Source organism: Colius striatus, chromosome Z, assembly GCF_028858725.1.
Source record: "Colius striatus isolate bColStr4 chromosome Z, bColStr4.1.hap1, whole genome shotgun sequence".
Taxonomy (NCBI): Eukaryota; Metazoa; Chordata; class Aves; order Coliiformes; family Coliidae; genus Colius; species Colius striatus.
This window is the reverse complement of record NC_084790.1, coordinates 43121792-43142569: the sequence shown is the minus strand read 5'-3', so window position 1 is coordinate 43142569 and position 20778 is coordinate 43121792. Positions and strand designations below refer to the sequence as shown.

The 20778-nt window shown below is 39.8% G+C and overlaps 1 protein-coding gene across 3 annotated transcripts in view; it reads left to right on the top strand.

Moving 5' to 3' along the window:
- Nucleotides 1-2788: 2788 nt before the first annotated feature.
- The window catches only part of IL6ST (interleukin 6 cytokine family signal transducer), a 33473-nt gene continuing 15483 nt past the window's right edge, over nt 2789-20778 (top strand). For 2 of the 3 annotated variants that reach the window (XM_062018037.1, XM_062018035.1), the window contains exons 1-7: nt 3374-3464; nt 10168-10248; nt 11357-11668; nt 13453-13585; nt 14692-14852; nt 15197-15348; nt 19349-19508. In XM_062018037.1, the coding sequence (XP_061874021.1) occupies nt 10182-10248; nt 11357-11668; nt 13453-13585; nt 14692-14852; nt 15197-15348; nt 19349-19508 (985 nt within the window). In that variant the 5' untranslated portion in view covers nt 3374-3464; nt 10168-10181. Of the gene's footprint in view, nt 2880-3373; nt 3465-10167; nt 10249-11356; nt 11669-13452; nt 13586-14691; nt 14853-15196; nt 15349-19348; nt 19509-20778 lie in introns of those variants that run through there. The other variant, XM_062018036.1, reaches the window with a different exon arrangement.

Below are 20778 nucleotides of genomic sequence, written 5' to 3'. Positions count from 1 at the left end.
TTTTGCTGCCACCAAGCAGCTCATGTTTGGTAAGTTATAAAGCTGGGAAATGCTGTCGCCCTCATTAAATTATTGCCAGCAGTAACATCATCCATGTTTTTGTTGCTTCTGCCTCCCAGCCTGCTTCCTCTGTTCCTCTTCAGGCAACTTTACCATGACTTCATGAACTTCAAGACTATGTCTTCAACACAAAGGCCTGCTACTGCTCTGGCCACCCAGGCCAAAGGACTAGTCCTCTCCACTCTTGGGGGGGGGGAAAAGTTACTCTTCTTACTGATACAGAAAGTCCATTCCATTTTGTTTACACCAGCAGAAGTTTAGCCCCAGCATTTATGACCACAGTTGATTTTCACCTTCACCAACACGATTTAAAATGAACCATTCATTACTAGAGAAGATGCTGACATAGAACTAGAAATCACTGCAACAAGATCAACCCTCCTGTCAGATGAAAACCCTAAGTTTCATATGAATAAAACAAAACTCAGCACATTGAGTGATGTAGAGTAATTACTCAAAACATCCAGTCCTGCCTGTGAACGAAGGAAAGGATTAATACAAACCACCTTAGGGGCAGATAGTGATCATTTAAGAAAAATATATCCTACCACACTTAATTCTGCTTACTTCTATTTGCTACACAGATGTCAAATTATTTTCTCTGAGTAGCACACAGCAAGCCAAACAGCACCCCTGATTGAGAATTACTGGATTAACAAGATCAACTAAGTGATCAACAGGGTCTATTACAACTCTCTTCAAGTCACCCACAAGGACAGTGGCTACCCCACAATCCGTGTCACTGCTGCAGTTAGAGCTGGTGACAAATACAGGATTGACAAGTGCCTGCTGACTGATACAACAGAGAAATGAAACTCGACCATAAGGCTATTCCTTTATACTTTTGAGGTAACTTTCCATGCATCTAAAGTTTGCAAAAGATTCTGAAGGGGAGATAAGGTATATAGGCAGCACACTATCATCACTTTCCAAGTCTATCAAAAAACCTTTGAGAAAGATTATCATCTTTGAAGAGCTCACATGCTACTGAATACAGAAACTGAATCCTATTTTGTGCCAATACAGAAAAAATAATTGTAAATAAATTGTTTTGTTCTTCTGTGCAACTTCAGCTATGCGGAAATATTTTACATGGAGTCTGTAGTCTGTGAAATACAAGCACTCTTGCTTATTTGAAGAGTTACAATACCTGCAATATGTGAGGCATAAGATTAGTTTTGCAGGGATGGGGGGAGTCTGTTCTAAAAGTTCTGGCAACAAACCAGGAATCGCTTCAGGCTATCATATTTCAGAGTGGGAGTGTCACAAGCAGTTTTCTGTCGGCTGGGGGAAGGCAGGAGAGTTGAACATCTACTCCTGGGATGTTTATTTAGCAAAAGAACTCTAATTATCTTACAGGGCACACAAGAAATGACAGGAAAAGGGGAAAAAACCCCATATTATTTTTGTAGTCTCTCTAGTTGTAGCCTGCTTCCACTAACTTAACCTTTTGTTTGTTAAATACTGTTTGTCTGAGAATAATGAAGCAGGGATATATCTACACAGATAAAAAACCTGCCAGTTACACATGATTCTTAAACTAATCCTATGTCAACATATGCACAAATACATCAGCCATAATCTGAAGACAAAGCAAAAGTGACTAATTGCATTGCTAAAGTACTTTCTTAATGAAAAAACCGTGATACTTATTCCCCAGATGTTAGTTGTCCTGACACATTAAGATAGGTTTCAACATCAAAAACCCTTGCAACAGAAGATGGAAAGGACTAGGTCTATAAAGTGTAGAGACCACCAGTGGGCAAAACAGCAACACTACAAGTACTTAAAGCTGCTAGAAAGAGCATCAGCTGTAAGTAGGGATACGAAAAATTTAATCTGCAAGTAAGATAAATAATACCTGTCAGAAACTACTTGAATATAGTTGATTTTGTCTTGAGGAAAGCAGAGGAACAAAGGAGTTCTAAAGTGCCTATCCAGCTTTACTCTGTTAGGTATAAAGCATACAACACTCTCAGAGTTAGTAAGGACAAAATTTTTGTTATGTATATTAAGCCATTTCAGAAAGTAGACCAAACACCATCAGATACTGGTAGTAAACACACGAGAAACAAGTCATCCTCCACGATCTTATCACAAAGTTTTTAATCTTTGTTTCTTAGCAGCTCATGGCCAGCAGTGCTTGAAACAAGGTATCAGACTAGATGTTCTATTTGTCTATTCCTCTAAAGTGGAATTCCGCTGACCTCAAAGATAATAAAAGAAGGAAATGGGCAAAAGCCTAAAGTCTAAGGCAGGAAACAACTTGGGCACGCATCAGTGATGTCTGGTACTTTCCTGCCTAGAGCTTACTTTGACACTCTTAGCACAGTCTAAGTTTGTGGATGTGGCACTGAAATGCATTCATTCTCACTTGCAAACTGGAAAAAAATAATCTAGAACAAAGACGACATGACAGCATCCCATTTACAAAAGTTATTTCACAGTGCCACTTAATGAAGACATGTACATGGATAACTACTGCAGGAACCCAGAGGCTTCCCTGGATCCTGGTCACATGAGCGATCTAAATTAAGTAGCACTTCCTAGCAACTCAGACTTACACAAACACCTTTTCTAGGAGCTGCTCTTGATAACAATGTTTTGGAAACGTCGGCAAGAGTATTCTCCTGCAGCTGCCCAAGCTCCCTGGGGAGTCTTGCGAAACGCTGGGAAGGCTTCTCGCTCCTCAGGCCTGCCCGGGAGTGCAGCTCTGCAGCGCCGGTGCGCGGGCCAGGCCGCCTGGGAGAAGCTTCCAGAGGCCTCGCCGGCTCAGAGGCCTTAGCCCAGGGGTCCCGCGACTGCCGCCCACCGCACAGGTAAGAGCCGCAGGGCGAATGGAGACGACTACGCTCCCGCCCCCCCGCCTCGGGAAGCGGGCCTGCGCGGCTCCTCTTCTGTTGGTGCACACCCTGGAACACACCTTGAGGGGAAAACCTTGAGGGGAACAGGTCGCCGGGAGGGGGCGGCCAGGCACCAACGAGGGCGGGGTGGGGGAGCAACGGGGAGACGGCAGCTGGCGGATGGGGGCAAGGGGTAGCGCGGCCGAGCGGGGCGGGGGTAGGGAAGGCGCCTGCCTCGCCTCACGGGCCGCCGGCCGCCCCCACTTCAGGGGCCGCCACCCTTCCCGCCCCCAGGCGCGGCCGCGCGCACCCCTTGCGCGCCTGAGATCCTGGCACCGGCCGGCGCGTTACGGGAAGCTCCACCCTCCGCCCCCTTTCGGTAACGTCACTCCTCCCTCTGGCCAATGACGGTGCAAGTCCCGGAGAGAAGGACGTGGGGCGGGGATTAGTGTGACCTGGCCTGGGGCCGCGCGTGGGGAACGGCGGTGCGATGGCGCGGCGCGGCGGGGCCGTTATTTAGGGGCTGTCGGCGGGGTGAGGGGCGCCGTGAGGCAGCGCCAGGTAAGAGCCGGGATGTTCGATGCCGGAGGCAGGTTTCCTCCTTTCCTCTCTTGTTTTCTCTTCGGTCTCGTGTTTCTTTGCCGCCTCCGTGCGTCCCTCTACCTGAGGAGTGTCTGCTGGCGGGGGCCTGTTTTCCCCTGGGCCGTAGCCGAGCTCGGCAGGACGTGCCGTGCGCTGCGGGTGGGGACGCCGGGGCAGGCGAGTGGGCGCTTGGCCAGCGCTGACTGGGAGACGGGGCGGGGAGGACGGCAGCCCTGCGCCACTCGCTTCCCAAGCCGATTCCTTGCCTTTCTCCCGGCGGCGGCGCTGTCCGGCTGTGCCTTCCCCGTCCGCGCCCTCCCCGTCCGCGCCCCGCGGCCATGAGCAGCCTTCTCTGAGTGGAGCCCGGCCCGGCCCGGCGGGCTCTAAGGGGCACGGGTTCCTCGCCAACTCTCCGCAGCGACACCTCGACTTTTCTCGGTGGGCGCCGGCGGAACTGAGCCAGCCGTGGCACGTAAAATACAATGTGGCCTCACTCACTGCCGGGCCACCCGGTGCTCCTCTATGTGGGGGTCTGAGGGGCTGTTGAGTCCCTCCCCTTGCCGGTGAGCTTAGTGCCAGCTCCTGAGGATGTCCCACACGTAACCCTTTCCCCTGTCTTGATGCGATGTTGCGGGCCAGCTGGCGTGGCACGAAGGATGAGACGGAAGATAATCCGGGTTTTTCCTTAGTGCCATGGTTGTTAACACCAGCAGCCTTAACCCTCACTGTACTTGCGTCTCTCAACTCTGAATAAACGTGGCCATGTTATCGGCAGGCGTTTTCGTCTTGAAATACGTGGCGTTTTCTTGGCTTCATTACTCTTTTTGCCTTTATACCAGAAAGTAGAAAATTACTGGCCTTGAAAGAAACAGACATTTTTACACCTGGACCGGCTATGGGAGGGATTCCCAGAGGAATTAAGGTGGAGTGGATACAGTGAGCAGCCCAGATCATTTACTAACTTCCACTCTGCTCCTGAGCTCCCATCATCACTGTATTGGATCTCTTGATGCTCTTCCCGAAGTGTCATGATTTTCATCCTGCAGATGATGAAACAGGCAGTGAACCAGGCACAAAGGAAAGCAGTCTGCCAAGTGTGCTGGCAGCGCAGAGACTGAGTCCCAGTCCCAGTTTTCATCTTTGTTTTAGGCTGATTGCTAGTTGATGCCTGCTTGATACTTTTGAGGCATTTCTGAAGGAGAAACCTGGCAATAGAATTCTGTGGGATTTTAGTTTTGTTATTAGTGGTCTGTGTTGCTTCTAAGAGAAGAAAAGAAAAAGTGGGGAGGATCTACAATATAGATAGGTTGGATACTTTTCAGAGTTGAGGATGAGAGAAATGTAATTTATAGAATGTAACTTTAGGCTTCCCTTCCTGTTACTTTCAAATAATAATGATAATGTAAAAGGTATCTATTGAAAATATGGCACTTCTGAACTTCAACTCCTAATCTGTGTGGCTGTATCACAATAGGAAAGTAGGAGAGGATGACGAAAATTTGAGAGTGCTTCTTAGAATTTAAGCGTTAAAAGTAACTATTTGTATCTTTTATACACATCTAGAAATTTAATGTCTTCGAGTAAAGCATCTATATATACTTAGGAGGCTGGGGTGAGGGGAGATAAAGGCACATCTGTAAGTCTGTACACAAATTGGTGATGCAGTGTCTTCCATACTGGCTCTCTGGAGGATTAGGACTAGCACAGTTGTATGAAAATAAACAAACCCCTGGCCAACTTTTTTAGAATAGTTCTTACATTGGTAAGAACTCTCTAATTTAGAGAACCACTAGTGGCTGTCAGTCTTGAGGGTTTGATTTCAAAGTGAGAACATGCAAAGTGAAAACATTATTTTGTATAAATTCATTTGCGTTTTAGACTACAGCTACTTGTTAGCTGCAAAAAAATAAAGCTCAAATATTTCAGAAAGTTATATGCAGTTTAAGAAGTTACCAAAAAGAATTATTGGAAGCAAATATTTTGTGCCTTTCGTGAGATATTTCAGTAATTTTAATTTGTCCCCCTTAGATTGTTTTTTTTATTCTTCGATACTAAAATGACAGGGATGGGGAGAAGCCTTCTCCTAGAGGCAAATGAATTAATAAAGTGGAGAAATTACAGACTTATTTGGTGAAAGTGACAGAGTTATTATTTGTGTATAGGTATTTTAAATTTTAACATTAATTTGGGGATATTTTGTGCATATAATATCTTAAGAGTTTTCAAGTGATTCTTTTAGAGGTGTTTGGGATTTGTTTTGTCTTAGCTCTGAGGAAGGAAAGAAGGAAGCTTGCAGGTGAAGTACTCTTAGTTAGAAAGCGGTTACAGCTTGAGCAGTCAAAATTCCTTGAGGATAGTTACAACTCTTAGACTTAAGTACTGCCTGGCTTATTATAAAACCTCAAGCAGTAGCTGCTATGTGCACTATCTCTTGCTGTCTGTCTACCTGAGCTATATGGATTCTTTGTGAGAGATAACTGCTTGAACCCATAAGCTTAGCTCTTAAATTTTTTTGAGCAATTTCTGGAAATCTGTTTGGTGCCAACTTTTTGTGATTGATGTGATGCTGAGTCTTAATAGACCTAGCACCTTCCTGTGATGATTAGATGTTGTCTATACTTTCTGACTTGCAAGTTGGCAAGAACATTTTACTTTGACTGTAATCTCTTAAACTTAACTTGGACCATAATTGTCACCATTCTGAAACTGAGAAGTATAAATAATCATATAACATATACCTGTATTCATTTTGGGGTAGTTATCGTGATTTATGAAATAAGATTAATTTGTATGATTTCTCTCCATTGCTCAGAATAAGTAATTATCAGTTTTACATGGGTACCTGACTTTCTTCACTGTTATTCTCAGGTTAGTCATAAAACCCTGTGCTGTTACAAGTTTGTGCTTATACAGCTTGAATTTAGGGTCATCATTAGCTTTTCAGAGGATACTGGCTGAAGTATCAGGTTAAGGTTCAGGCATAAAGGCTTAGTGCTTTCAAAATGGTAGCAGGATGTAAAGAATAATAGGAATCTGATATGGTTTAGAGATTAAATGGGGTGATCTCACGCTATTTGTGTTCTGTGTCTGTCTTACTGGAGTAATTGCAGTATTTTAGTATATTCTTCGTCTTCAAGATAGTTTATGTTGTGTGAGTTCAGGACTGACACCAGCAAGAGTTCTAAATGAATTGTGTTGGTTTTGCTGTGTAGCATTTTTATGGACTTTGATCCTGTGCCACTATCTCCTTTTCCTCTTCACAACAGCTATGTAGTATAGATAAAATGCTGATTTGACTTAAAAAAAAAAAAATACAAAAAACTTCTGAACTGACTAGCTTCTTCAATGTTAGTTCAACATCAGGTTGAACTTTAACCTTAATACATTAGACCAGCCTAAAACAGGAGGTTTAGGACTGTGCTGTGTAATTGCTGAAACTATTGAGTTTTCTGGTGTTCATACTTGCAACTTAGTAGGTATGGGTAAACAAGTGAATGCGTCAGCATTTGCTTTGAATGATGGAACTGTGTTTTACATTTTTAATATAGCTTACATGGATTGTTTCTGCACTTCAGCATCTTTGTATGCTCACATTAGAAAACATGAGCTTCCCCTACAAGTATCTTCCTTATACTAATCTGAAGTGCGCCTCCTTGTTTTGTCAATTGTAAGCCCCTTCATATGTTTTTTTTTACGGCTTTCATCTACACAAGGTAAGTGGAAATGCATAGTCTGTTTCTTTCTCCTAGAACTAAATTTCAATCAAGAATCAGTCTTGTGAAAAGCAGAGAGACTAATCTTAGCACACATTAGAAGAGATTGCAAATAGTCCCTTTGTGGGTTTGGAGGCATGTGTTTCGGTTGTCTTCAAACTGCATTGATCAGCAGGGTGGAAAAAGTAAAATACATTCAAACAGCCTAAAAGCAAATATATGCTGAATATGCAAATATATGCATGGTTTTGACACTACAGTCAGAACTACTCGTTTCCCATGCTGTAAGTGAGTGGGCTTTCCACTTTTCTGTTGCAGGTGGTGGAGCATGAGTTTCAGTTTTCTTGCCTTTCAGGAGCTGAATGCAGTGGAATATGTAGTATAAACTGTAGAGGGTTTCTTTGTTTTCTGAAAACACATACTAAACTTTCCAAAGGGCAAAGTAGTAGAGATTTAGACTTCAGTGTCCCATGTATACATGAATCTACTCAGGACAATTAACATTGTATTCCAGATCTGAAAGACAGACAAATATAGAAATGACATTTATTTAAAATGACGTAATCATATTTTGATTTCTTATGAAAAATATTGTACTTGGAGCAAAATAGGTGATAATTTAGTGTTACTATTCACTTCTATTGAGTTGGTTATTGCTTTTTAAGTATTAGCTTTTCTATTCATTCAGTTGCTTAACAGTATTTTTGTTATTAACTGTACTTGATATGGCTTAATAGTGATTTTAACACCAGCAGTTCTAGAAGAGTTTTGTGGAAATATCACTTAACCTGAAGTGAGTCATTACCAAAAATAAAACCAGTAACTTTGTAACAATGTCATACTTAGCTGTCACTGCCATTACTCTAATGTGACATCGGTTGTGATACGAATTGAGCAAAATGCTGTATTGAGTGTTTTTTTAAAAAGCTTTCTTTTTTTGCCTTTTTACATTTGTTTCACTTTTTATCGTGGAAGCTGCTTCTGCTTTTTTTCTGCAATTTTTGATAGTTAGCAGGGAAACAGAGCTGCTGCTTCTTTCTTTCTTTCCTCAGGGTTTCAGACCTACAACTCAAATTGTTCAACTCAAATAGCTTTAAATGTATCTTCTTTAAAATAAAATGAGAAATCTTACAGTCTATTCATAAGAGAGCACAACAAGCTCTAGGTAGCAAGCAGTATTTTTGATAAATGTTAAAGTTAAGACACTGAAATAGATTCTGGGATGGGGTGGGGGGGAGGGCGGGCAAGGACAGTACTCTGTGTCCAAAACCAGAATCAAAAGAGAATACTCTTCTGAGTTTGGTTGTATTCACTAATGGGATTCGAAAATACAAAAAGACATGGGTAGATCAAAACATATTTTTCAAGTATTGTGAATGTAAAGTCTTTCAATCATCAAAAATCAATTTATTTAAATCTCTAACCATACCCATAGATATCTAAAGATGTATTGCACTTAAAACTGTAGAATTGTTTTCATATTCATCCCAGTGATAATACTTCAGAGTAACATAAAAAATTAATAACTTTTTGATTCTCATCTCTGTACAACTACAGTCTGATTATAAATGTCTTGTTATTTACTTTTAAAAAGTCATCCTTTAGTGATAAATAAAAATGCTTGTTCACATAATTCAGTAATGAACATATGAGTAGAGATGCAAATAAAGATACTGATGAGTGATTCTGAGGGCTGTTATTTTAGTTGTAACTGAAATGCATCTATGTTGGTGAGAACTACAAAGACTGCTATAAAGGTTTGAGATTGGCTTTCATTTAATTGTTGGTGTCTAATTCTTCTGAATAGACATTTTTTTGTTATAGTCTTTACCTTCATTTGTTAACAAAAAAAGACTTGGATATGGCAATGCCTAATTAATGAGATTCTAGTTAGATATTAATACATCAGTGCATAAATAACTAGTTTTATTAATATGTATTAAATGCCTTGTGTCTTTCTGTCATTACTATAAAGTAAACTGCATGCAATAAAAGCAAAGGAATGTTTCCTGTCATAAATTGGAATTCCTTTTCCTTCTGATAGATGTAGCTTTTAAGTTTTCCTTTCTAGGGAATACTATGGAATTCCTTTAAACTTCTTAGTGAGTTGCCTTTTCTAGGGCTAAAGCTCAGAATACCAGTTTACAAAGAAGTTTTGTCAGATCAGTAAAAATTAAATTTAGGAAGCAGGGTTGCTACTGGTAGACATGTCTTACTAAATTTAGAAATTCCATGTTTAGTTTCTAGCTGTAAGAATAGCATGAAGCCTGCTTGTAGAAATCAGGTTGTAGGCTAAGTATCCTATTTGACTAAGGCAATGCACCTATTCCTGTAAACATATGTACATGTGGTTTAAAATAATATAGCTCATATGCCTAGTAGAGAATGATCATTTCCTTTTAATAATTTATAACTGCAAGCTGAGAAATCTAGGAGAGACTTTGTGGCTTCAAAAGAACTGGAGTGGAAGCTACTCAATGAGTGTGTCATTTTCTCTAAGATGTTTTGTAGAGTTGTTAAATGGAGAACAAGTGAACTCTGCTGCAATGCAAAAATTAAAAAAAGCGTAACAGAGGAGGGGAAAAAAAACTTTTTGACTTTTGAGGAGTTCTAGTTCCCCTTGTAAGGTTTTGAAGAACAAACAAACCTCATGAAAACAATAAGCTGATGCATTTCATGAAAACAATAAGCTGATGCATTTCATGAAAACAATAAGCTGATGCATTTCTTAAATGTTACCTCAAGAAGGCTTAAACTGCATCAGTTGTCTTAAGTAGACACTGGAGTTTCTTAAAGCAATGAGTAAAATGGAAACAATGTGTCCATTCTTTCTACAGAATGAGAAGACTAGCTTTCAAGAAAGCAAATGTGCATACCGGAGAAATTGTCCCAGATAAGATAAAAATCTGAATTTGACAGTCATTTGAAAAGTGATCATTTAATTAAAAAAAAATCTTTCTCTGTTACAGGATTTCTGTGCAGCATGTTTTCTGGGAGGAACTGGGTGGCCCGTGGCTTATATCTGCTCTTGAATATTTGTTCTCTCAAAGGTAAGACTTCTATGTTTCAAACACAAGAGAAAGGTAGAACTTCTTTAATTGAATGTTTGAGGCACATACTTGTTTTTTGCATAGATACTTTCAGGGTTGGGGCAGGAAGCAAGATATATTAGGATAGAGACACCTAGTCTGTCCCTTCAATATGGTGGTAAAATAATGCATGTTAAGCAGTCACTTCTGTTCTTCATTACTCATCTTTGTACAGAGGTAGTGAAGAGTGGTCAGTGAAAAGGTACTTTTGTTCCACTGACAGCCCTCAAGGTGGTCACTCTAGCAAACTGAAGTTTAATTTCACATACTCTATATTGTATCTGAGTGAAAGCATGTCTTGGTCAGACTAAATGCTGTTAAAGCAATAAGCTACCAGTGGACTTGTGTAGTACACTCCATAATTAAATTAGAGCCATGGCCACTGCTGTTGTGTAGGTGTTCAGTATGGTTGTTGATAGAAGGCAGGATTCCAGCCATCTATTTCATCTGTAAGGCTGTACACTTTTCTCTTTATGTGCTTTTCTCTTTATTTCCCTTATCTGCTTCCACCCTGCAGTAGTCACAATTTCACTATGGTGTTGAAGTTTCTTCATAGAGAGCACTGTTAAATGTGTACACGTCACTATAATTTAAAAATATGTTTCTAGTATATACCCTGAGGCTTTTGAAATGGACATCTCAAGTATTTCACCGTTTGCATGCAATTCTTCTTGAACTAGTTTATCACAACAAAGGTGCACACATACCATTTTTTTTGTTTACTTTCTCAACAAAAAATACTATTTTGACTGCAAGAGTAACCTCAAGCATCTTACCTTCCTCCTTCAAAACACAGCATCCAATCCTTGACTCTCCTCCCTCTCTAAAGTCCTGTGTCTATTAATGGAGCTTTTTTGTTTTCTTTTTGCAAAGCCTGGGAAAGACTACACTGGTTTTACCCTTAAAATCTGCTTGGTTGTCCATTAATGCATTTTAGTTTTATAACTCAATTCATGTCCTACTTAGACACCTGTAGTATTTTTAACATTACACTAGTGTTGTATCAGTAATATTGATTATGAAGTGTTCTATAGTTCTTAATAAAGATGCAATTCTTTTTCCTTTTCAGTTTATGGTGGACTTGTACAGTCATGTGGTCACATCCTCCCAGAATCTCCTGTATTGGCTCTTGGTTCCAATTTCACAGCATTATGCATTTTAAATGAGAGTTGTCTTGACTTTGGTAATATCTATGCTAGTCAAATTATCTGGAAAATTAAAAATAGAGTGGTACCTAGAGAACAGTATCGTGAAATAAACAGAACAGTTTCCAGTGTCACATTTAATGACACTTCTTCACTAGCTACTCCCCTGACATGCAACATTTTAGCAGATGGACAGATTGAGCAGAACATTTATGGAATTACAGTTACACTAGGCTGTAAGTACCATTTTTCTTGCCTTTTGTTCTGGTCTTAATGGGTTTTTTTTTCCTGTGCAACAGGGAAGAGAATAGTGTGGATATCTTAAGACACTTGTTTCCATTCCCTCATTTCCTGGATAATTGTATTAAAATGTTGTCAAATAACATGTCGTCAAAGCTGGTAAATATGCCCCAGAATAAAGTTTTCTAAAAACAAGAAAATACTCTGGAATATTTTAGTGTTGAAATAGGAAGAAAATAACAGAAAAAATTTAAAGCAAGCAAGATTTAATTTACACTAAGAAGATGTGAATGTAACTGAAATTGATCCTAGGAAATAAGTTAACTTTTCCCACTTACTTCTGTTTACTAATGTTCTCTTTATTAATGGAATGAGATATATTTAGCCCGTCTGTATCACTGAAACTAACCTACACCGACTCAAGGCTAGAATGTACTATTTAGATTACTGTACCTCTATACGTAAGAAAATTCTTTTTCTAAAAAACTAATGCTAAACTATTAAAAATTATTAATTAAATATAAAACTTAAAAATATTAATTAAAAATGAATAATGAACTTTTCTTCTTCAAGCATGATAGTACTTGGCATAGTTCTGAGCAAATGTTCTTTCAGATAATAGCAAAGTCTTGAGAAAGTAACATGAATAGCTTAAGATAATAATTCTTAATTAGTTGGTGGACCGTTTATAAAATAAGTGTTCAAGTGTCCTTTGTGTCAGCATGTGAATGGCTGGTGAATTACATTACTACCTCATGTTGGCAAAAGATAATGCAGTTGAACTTGCAACTCAAACTCACATGGTTCTAGCGTGAGTTAGAAAGTGCTTTCACAGGACAACAATGTTTTTATTTTAACTTATAAGTAAGTATCTTACCAGAAAAGATCTGAGAGGCAAAATAAGTGGACAGGTGGGGGGGGACATAAAATAGCCTAAGAAGGTAAACTGAATGACAGTAGAGATAATGTTCTACAATTGTAAATCATATGTGAATCTTGAGATGCATTAGTACTTAAACCTACTGTATTTTCATATGGTCAGTTAAAGAAAGATTCTGTAAACTATGAGAATAACAACTTTGAGGAGAATACAGCTATTCATGACAAAAGCTGTAAGGTTCATAAGTAGTTATGTTGAAAATAGCATTCTGCTTGAACTGAAATAAGATTCTTAAAGTACATCCTGCTCTTGTGAATAGTGATATTCTAAAAGATAGAAACATTATTTGTACACTCTGCATTGAATTTAAGAAGGGAAAGAATAGTTCAGCTGCACTCTGGAAAAGTTTCTTACACACTAAAGTGCACTGGTGAAGACCCCTTACCTTTGTTGTATGTTTTTGGTGCTAAAGTATCCTTCCTCTATAGCTCAGATAAGGGAGAATAGACCTATCACAATTGCCTTAGAGCTCAGATTATTGGTAAAGTCAGTATATGCCAATCCAGCTGTAGTGCTCATGAGCATTTTTTGTGAATGAAAGTAGATTTGTATGACACACAGTAGATCAGGTTTTCTGCCTGAAAGAATAAGAAATCTGTGCTGTTCCTTATTGTCAGGTGCTTGTTCTTTATCCACTACTGTTGCTCAGAACAGCTGGTTAAGCTGCTTGATTTCTATTGCTGGGTGGCATCTATCATTTTTTACCCCCTCCTTTAGAAATAAACCTGACTATAAATACTTAGGTTGTTCACTGAAATTGCCCTAACAGGACACTTAGCGTGATTCTTACTGGATTGAAATGTGTATGTAGATGAATTATTGCTAACTTTTTCTGTACAGTGCCCCCAGAAAAGCCCAAGAACTTAAGTTGCATTGTGCATCAAGTGTTAAAACTGACATATCCTATGACTTGTACCTGGAACCCTGGAAGGCATACATTCCTGGACACTCAATTTAGGTTGAAATACAGATGGTAAGTAACCCTCTATAGAATGTGAAATAATTTCTAAGAATATTTTGTAGGGTAAACTGAACTTGAAAGAGTTCTTAACTTAAATCCAATTTTCTGTCTATTTTGGGGGGAACAGAAGAGTAAAGTTCACATTTAAAGTAGTCCTAAGTCAGACTTGAAGTTTGGTTGCTGCACGTGTTTTGGGGTGACAGCTGTCTCATTTTTTTAATTTTTCAGATGCATTATTAGTGGGTCTTCTGTACAATACATCTAATGATTAGGTGCTTCAACCCAATTAATATGTTAAGTTTTTCTGTGGTAACTGCTGTATCCCATTCTAAGCAAGCAGAAGATGTCCCTGCCCATTGCAGGACAATCTGACTAAATTACTTTTAAAGATCCCTTCCAACCCAAACTGTTCTGTGATTCTAAGTAGAGAAGCCAATGTACAGTGACTGGCTTTAGTAGAGGTATTTTCAGTATTTCCTAAGAACTAAGAATGGTTGTCCACAACTAATACTAACATGAAAGCTTCAGAAAAAATATTTCCTGTGAAAGAAAGTTAAGTGACTTTCAAACTCTTCACGTGGGCTTTTGTAATTTAAAATGGAGTGGACAGGATTGTTCTGCTCTGGAAGCAGGAGTGACTGCCTACAGCTTTCCATCTACCCCACTCTGCTAAACTGATTTGGTAATGAGGGCTCTAGAAAGTGAGGTTGGATAAGTCTAAATGCTTTGCAAACCTCCTCATGCCCCTAGAACTTTAATGCGTAAATGTGCTTCTGGTTACTAGCAATATTGCTTTTGATTAAATATATCAGTTCTTGATGTTGATTGTTTTTAATTCAATTTTTTATACAATTTTTTAACTACAGTACTGTAGCTTCTGCTTTAGATGTATGACTTGAAGTCAAGAGATTTTGTTCTAGTTTCAGTTCTAATGCAATCATACATTTGTGACTGAACACTGTCATCTCTTCACCTTTTTTCCCACCTCTCTGTTTACAAAAATAATGGCAGAGGGGAAACACATGAGCTAAACTGATTGACTACTCTGATCTATTTAGAGTCTCTAAAGGAAACCAAACTTAAGGGTTTATGCATTTATTTTTCCTTTTCTTATTTAGGCCACATGAGAACTTTCCTGACTGTATACCAAAAGATGTAAACAATTCCTGTACAATTAATGAAGTTCTCTTCTTTGTTAACCTGGAGGTCTGGGTAGAAGCAACAAATGCTCTTGGGAAGGCTGAATCTGATCCTCTTGTTCTTGATCCCATTGATATTGGTAATTATATGCCTCCTAATAAAGCGTTAGTAGTACTTAAATGCTGCTTCTGTGCATATTACTGGATGGTATGTTAATATTCCTTCATTACAAAAAAAATGAACACTGTTAAAACATTCTTGAATAGAACTGTACTGGACAGAGGTATGAGAAGTAAGAGATTTGATCAGAATTTGGATAGCAAGCTCTTGTTGAGTAGTCTACTTTTAGAGAATAGTGTGAAAGAGCAGACAGACATTTGAGCTCGTCAAAGGCTTTAATGGTAGTCTTACAGTATAGTAAAAATAGCAATGGCATTGCTAAAGGCAGAGCTGCAGAGTTAACTCTGACTCCTTCTCTTCTAGTTAAACCTCTGCCTCCACACAACTTATCAGTCAACTCGGGGATACTACCAACTGTTCTCAAGCTTTCCTGGGAGAATAGGATTTCAGCAGCTGTGATGAAGTTGAAATTCAATATTCGGTATAGGATCATCGGTGACACAAACTGGATGCAGGTAATACTACAAATTTTCTTGCTTTTTTCCTGCTGCAAGTCAGCCATTTATCAAACAGCAGAAGTTTCTTCAATGCTGCTATTCAGAGGATGTGGTTCATTATCCTTAGGTCTTATGTAGCCTCCTACATTTTATTTGGGCTGTTCGTGAAGGCTGTGATCTAGTGTTTTTGGTACAATCTAGAGTGACTTTGTGTTTTCTTTGTGGACACACCTCCCCATCATGTTGCAGTATGTTTATTTTGGACTTTTGTTCTGTACGTGCAACATCTAGAACACTCATCTTTCCATGCATATACAAAACTACAGACCTAAATGTTATTTAAAGCTTGGGCAAACACTATACAATGATAGCTGGGGTACTTTCTTTGAATTTGCTGTACCTGCACTTGAGTCACAACCACCTCATGCTACAAGCACTCCTAGGGAAGAGTGGCTGCTGAGCTGCAAGATGGAGAAGGACCTGGGCGTATTCATCCACAGTTGTCTGAATATGAGCCAACAGTGTGCTCAGGTAGTCAAGAACAACAAGCTTGCCCGACAGGTCTCTAACTCCGACCTCATTCACCAAGGGAAAGTCTTCCATTCTCCAGACTGTCTCACTATCCCCCTGTGACTGGGATTCCTGAGGGCTGACCTTGGCAGTGAAGACTAAGGCACAGAAGGCATTTGGTAGTTCCATCTTCTCTGCATCCTCTGTCGCCATGACACCCTCTCCTCATCAGTGGGTTCACATTCTCTCTAATCTTCTTTCTGCTACTCATGTATTTGAAAAAGCCCTTCTTGTTTTCCTTTACTCTTTTGCCAGGTTTAGTGCTTTGTGGTTTTGTCCCTGCATACTCTGGCAATGTTCCTATACTCTTCCCAAGCAACCAGGCCCTTTTTCCACCTTATATAGATTTCTTTCTTCTCTTTGAGTAGTTCCAGTAGTTCTTTTTTTCATCCATGTAGGTCTCTTTCTTCTTTTTCCTGATTTTCTGCTTGTGGGGCCACACTTGAACTTAGGCTTGGCACTTAAGATTGACCAGCTCTCTTGGGCACTTCTACCACTGAGTATCCTGTCCCATGAGATTCCTCCAAGAGGGTCTTTGAAGACCCTGAAGTGCAGGGTCACAATTGAGCTCCATATCCTGTTTCTACAGAGGTTCTTGAACTCCACCATCTTATGGTCACTGCAGCCAAGGCTGCCTCCAACATTCATATCCTCAACCAGACTTTGTTAGCATAAGGTGCAGCAGGATGTCTCTCCTTGTTGGCTTCTTGACCACTTGTGACAGGAAGTTGTCAACAACATTCTGTAGGAACCTCTGGACTGTGCGTGCTTGTCTGAGTGGGCTTGCCAGCAAACATCAGGGAGGTTGTAGTCCCCAGTGAGAACCAGGGATTGATTGTGAGGCAGCTCTCAGCTGTTTGTAGAAGGCCTCATTCAGTTCCTCTTCCTGATCAGGTAGCCTATAGTAAACTTCCACACTTGTATCACCCACACTTACCCTGCCCTTTAGTTCTTACCCATAAACACTCAACCTGCCACTCGTCACCCCCAGACAGAGCTCAATGCACTCTAGTTGGTCTCTCACATAGAGAGCAACCCCACCCCCTCACGCTTGTCCTGTCTTGCCTAAATAATATGTACATGTGCACAGCTGTGCTCCAACCATGTGAGCTGTCCCACCATGTCTCAGTAAAGCGGTGAGTTCGTGGCCCTGCATCCTCACCCACGTTTCCAATTCTTCCTGCTTATTCCCCAGGCTGTGTGTGTTGGTGTGCAAGCAACAACACAGGCTTACTCAAATGAACAGGTTTCCCTGGATGAATGGAAGAGGATCCTCCCTCATTTGAGGATCCCTGGGGGTGGTCAGCCTTCTGCTTCTCATCTGGATGTGAGACTGAGGAGCATCATCATTGCATTTCCTGCTGTGACATTTGTTGGATGGGATGGCACATACTTTGCCATTTCACATCCCACTCCCCAAGTCCTTCAGATTAAAGCCCTCTTGATCAAGTTGGCCAGCCTATTCCCAAAGATACTCGTGTCCTTGTGACAGAGATGTATTCCATCCTGCCTTGTCAAATTATAGTCTTTGAAGAAGGTTTTGTCGTAAAAACCAAAACTTCCTCAATGGCACCAAACTCTAAGCTAGGAGCTAACTCACATGATTTTTCTATTATTGACTGTCCTCCTTTCCTCTGGCAGACAGGATGAATGAAAAGATAGCTCAAGCCTCATTACTTAGCAGTGGTAAGATGGCACCTCAAGTCCTGTGTTTGTTTCTGGGTCCCTCAATATCTGAGTTACACTGAGGTTCTGGTGTGTGTCCAAGGATGGGCAACAAAGCTGGTGAAGGATCTGGAGAACAAATCTGAGGAGCAGCTGAAGGAGCTGAGGATGTTTAGCCTAGAGAAGAGGAGGCTGAGGGGGAAATGTGGTCACTCTCTACACCTACCTAAAAGGAGGCTGCAGTGAGGTGGGGGTTGGTCTCTTCTCCCAAGTAACACATGACAAGGACCAGAGAAAATGGGCTTAAGTTGAACCAGTGTAGCATTAGATTGGATATTAGGAAAAATTTTTTCTCTGAAAAGGTATTTAGACACTGGCACAGGCTGCCCAGGGAGGTGATAGGTTCACCATCCCTGAAGATGCATAAAAGACTTGTAGATGATGCTTAGTGGTGGATGTGACAGTGTTGGGTTAATGGTAGGACTTGATGATCTTTCCAACCAAAATGATTCTCTGATTCTGTACAGCATGGTTATCCTGCATACATGTCTTAAACCTCATGCAGTCAAGGAACTGGATAAAGAATATAAAAAATACCTTGGCTGTAATGCACTGTAGTATTTTCGTGTCATCAGGTTGTGGGGTTTTACTTCCACATCAGGCTATGGTTCTATTTTCAATAGCTTCTCAGTTTTGCCTTTCTTTAAGCCTTCTTTTGAAGCAGCAGAATTCCAGAAACATTCTTTTCATTGAGATCTTCTCATGTTTCAGTACAGAGGCCCAAAAATATTACAAATTTCATGACTTGTTGGAAGGAATACTGCTTCTGACTTACCAAAATATGGTGTTAGAAGCAGGTAACGTAACACAGCTCCTTCTTGGAGGAACTCTTCGAGCTTTAGATGCAGAGATTAATTATTAAGGTTACTTGTATTGATATTTTAACTTATCTCATGCTTTTAACATGTGCACAATACAATTGAAATAGTAAATTTTAAAATAACTGAGCTTAAGTAGCTGTGGTAAAATTTGACTACTTGGACAATTCTTTGCACTCAGGATTAATCTCTTGGGTGTCCTGCATCTATGTTTCATCTTCAGTCATTCCTCTTGCAAGATTACTCACTATAAAAACCCATTAATGGCTAATGGGGTAACAAGTGATTGAGTCAGTGTGTGCATACCTACATATATCTATTATCTACACCACACGTTGTTTCTGTACTTACACAGTAAGAATGTTTTCTGGCATTCAATTCCTAATCTAAGATCAAGGAAAGAGCTTATGAAAATAAACTCATTTATTAGCAAAAATATAACATTCTCTAAAAACAGTTGAGAAACACTGTTTTATATTGGTGGAAACAGTCATCATGGATTGTCTACCTTTTACAGGAGCTTCCAGCACAGGTACTTTTGCAATCAGTAATCAAGCAGATTGCCTCGCAAAGCTCTGAAATGTGAAGTGAGATATTACAAATCAGTAGAGCAAAAATAACGGAGGAAGGAGAGGTAGTCATAAAGTAATTAAAAAAGAAAACTGGATATGATAACTTGTCCTGAGATAGCTGCTTACCTATTCTAGTGTATATATTATTATACCTGGTAAACACATGCTAGTCTGATCTCTTTACCAAACTTTACTGGACATTTAAAGCTTTTGGAAGTAAGAGGGGAGAAAAACTGTGTTATGTGTATGATCTTGGACAGGATCTGTAGTAGCAGAGAACTCGTCTTTAAAATCTTTTGAACAATGCCTCTAAAGCTTCTTCTCCATTTACAGGTTCCTCCTGAAGATACAGCTTCACCAAGAACTTCATTCAGTGTTCAAGGGCTCAGACCCTACACAGAGTATGTCTTTTCAATTCGTTGTATGAAGGAAGATGGAGTGGGCTACTGGAGTAACTGGAGTGATGAGAAAACTGGAGTTACCACTGAAGATAGTAAGTAATATATGAAAGTAGGTCACTGATTTTCAACGTGTGTCTACAGTAGGCAATTGATATTGTATGTCCTTGCTCCCGCTGTTTGATTATACTTGCAACAAGGCTCTTGAGTTACCTTCAGTAGTGTCCAACTGGACCCATATGTTCATTCCAAGGAGCTTTCCATAAAGCTAGTCTAGAAGTGCTTCCTGAAAACAAGTAAGAGGTAGAGAAGAAAAGCTGTCTTCACAGAAAGTTATGTTCTCAAAGTTAGAAGAAATGTAGGCTTTATACTTTTTTTTATTCTGAGGAAACAGAACAAAAGCTGTTCTGTTTCCTCATAAGAACAAGCTTCTGTGTAACAAGCTATTCTGCCAGTATGCTAGTAGTTTCTGATAGACAGATTGCCTTAGCTTATTAACAACTCAAGTGTTTAGGAGACCATTAGATAAAGTAGCAGGTGAACAAGCATCAGCAAGTATGAAATTGAACATTTTAGTCATGTAGGATACATAGACTTCTTCACAAACTTTGTAGAAAATGATACGAAACAATGTGCAGTTGGGAAGTGTAGCCTTTTATGCACCAAAGATTCTAACTGATTTACTCTCAACTTTTTTCCAAAGTATTCTGCATCTTTGACTCTTCCCTGATGGTCAGAGTCACTGAGACGATCTCTACACTGTTTTGTACCTAGTTGTTTATAATATTCTACACAAAGTAATCAAATCTTGCTACTCATTAGTGATATGGTTGTCACTTTGGGAGGTGTAGGAAAGAGAATGTCATCTATAAACCACTGTTTCTGAGCAAGACTTGAGTCTGTGTGGAAAATGGGTTTTATTTTGGCTATATTTAATCACAAAAATCACTGTTTCCTTGCAATTTCCATTCTTGATGACAGTCACTGGAGTTGTCATATTGTAGATCTGGACTAATAATACTCTGCCTGTTTGCAGTAGGAATTAACATTGCTACCTTGATTTAATGAAGAAAACTTCTTATCAACATCATCTCTTTGGGGTCAGTATTTGGGTCATGTTTAGTCTGACACAAAAGGACATTGCAAGCAGAGTGTTAGCAATGTCAAAGTATAAACCAATTACTAAAGATACATAGAAGATAGCAAACCACTAGGTTAAGCTTTTATGGTCACAGCCTTGGAAGAAAAATTGCTCAAGAGCCTCTCTGCCAAATGTCACCCTTCACTGCTTTGCAGAACAAATCTTTAGTATTGCAAGGTTGCTACCATGCACCAAATCAGTTCACTCTACAACCAGCTCATCAA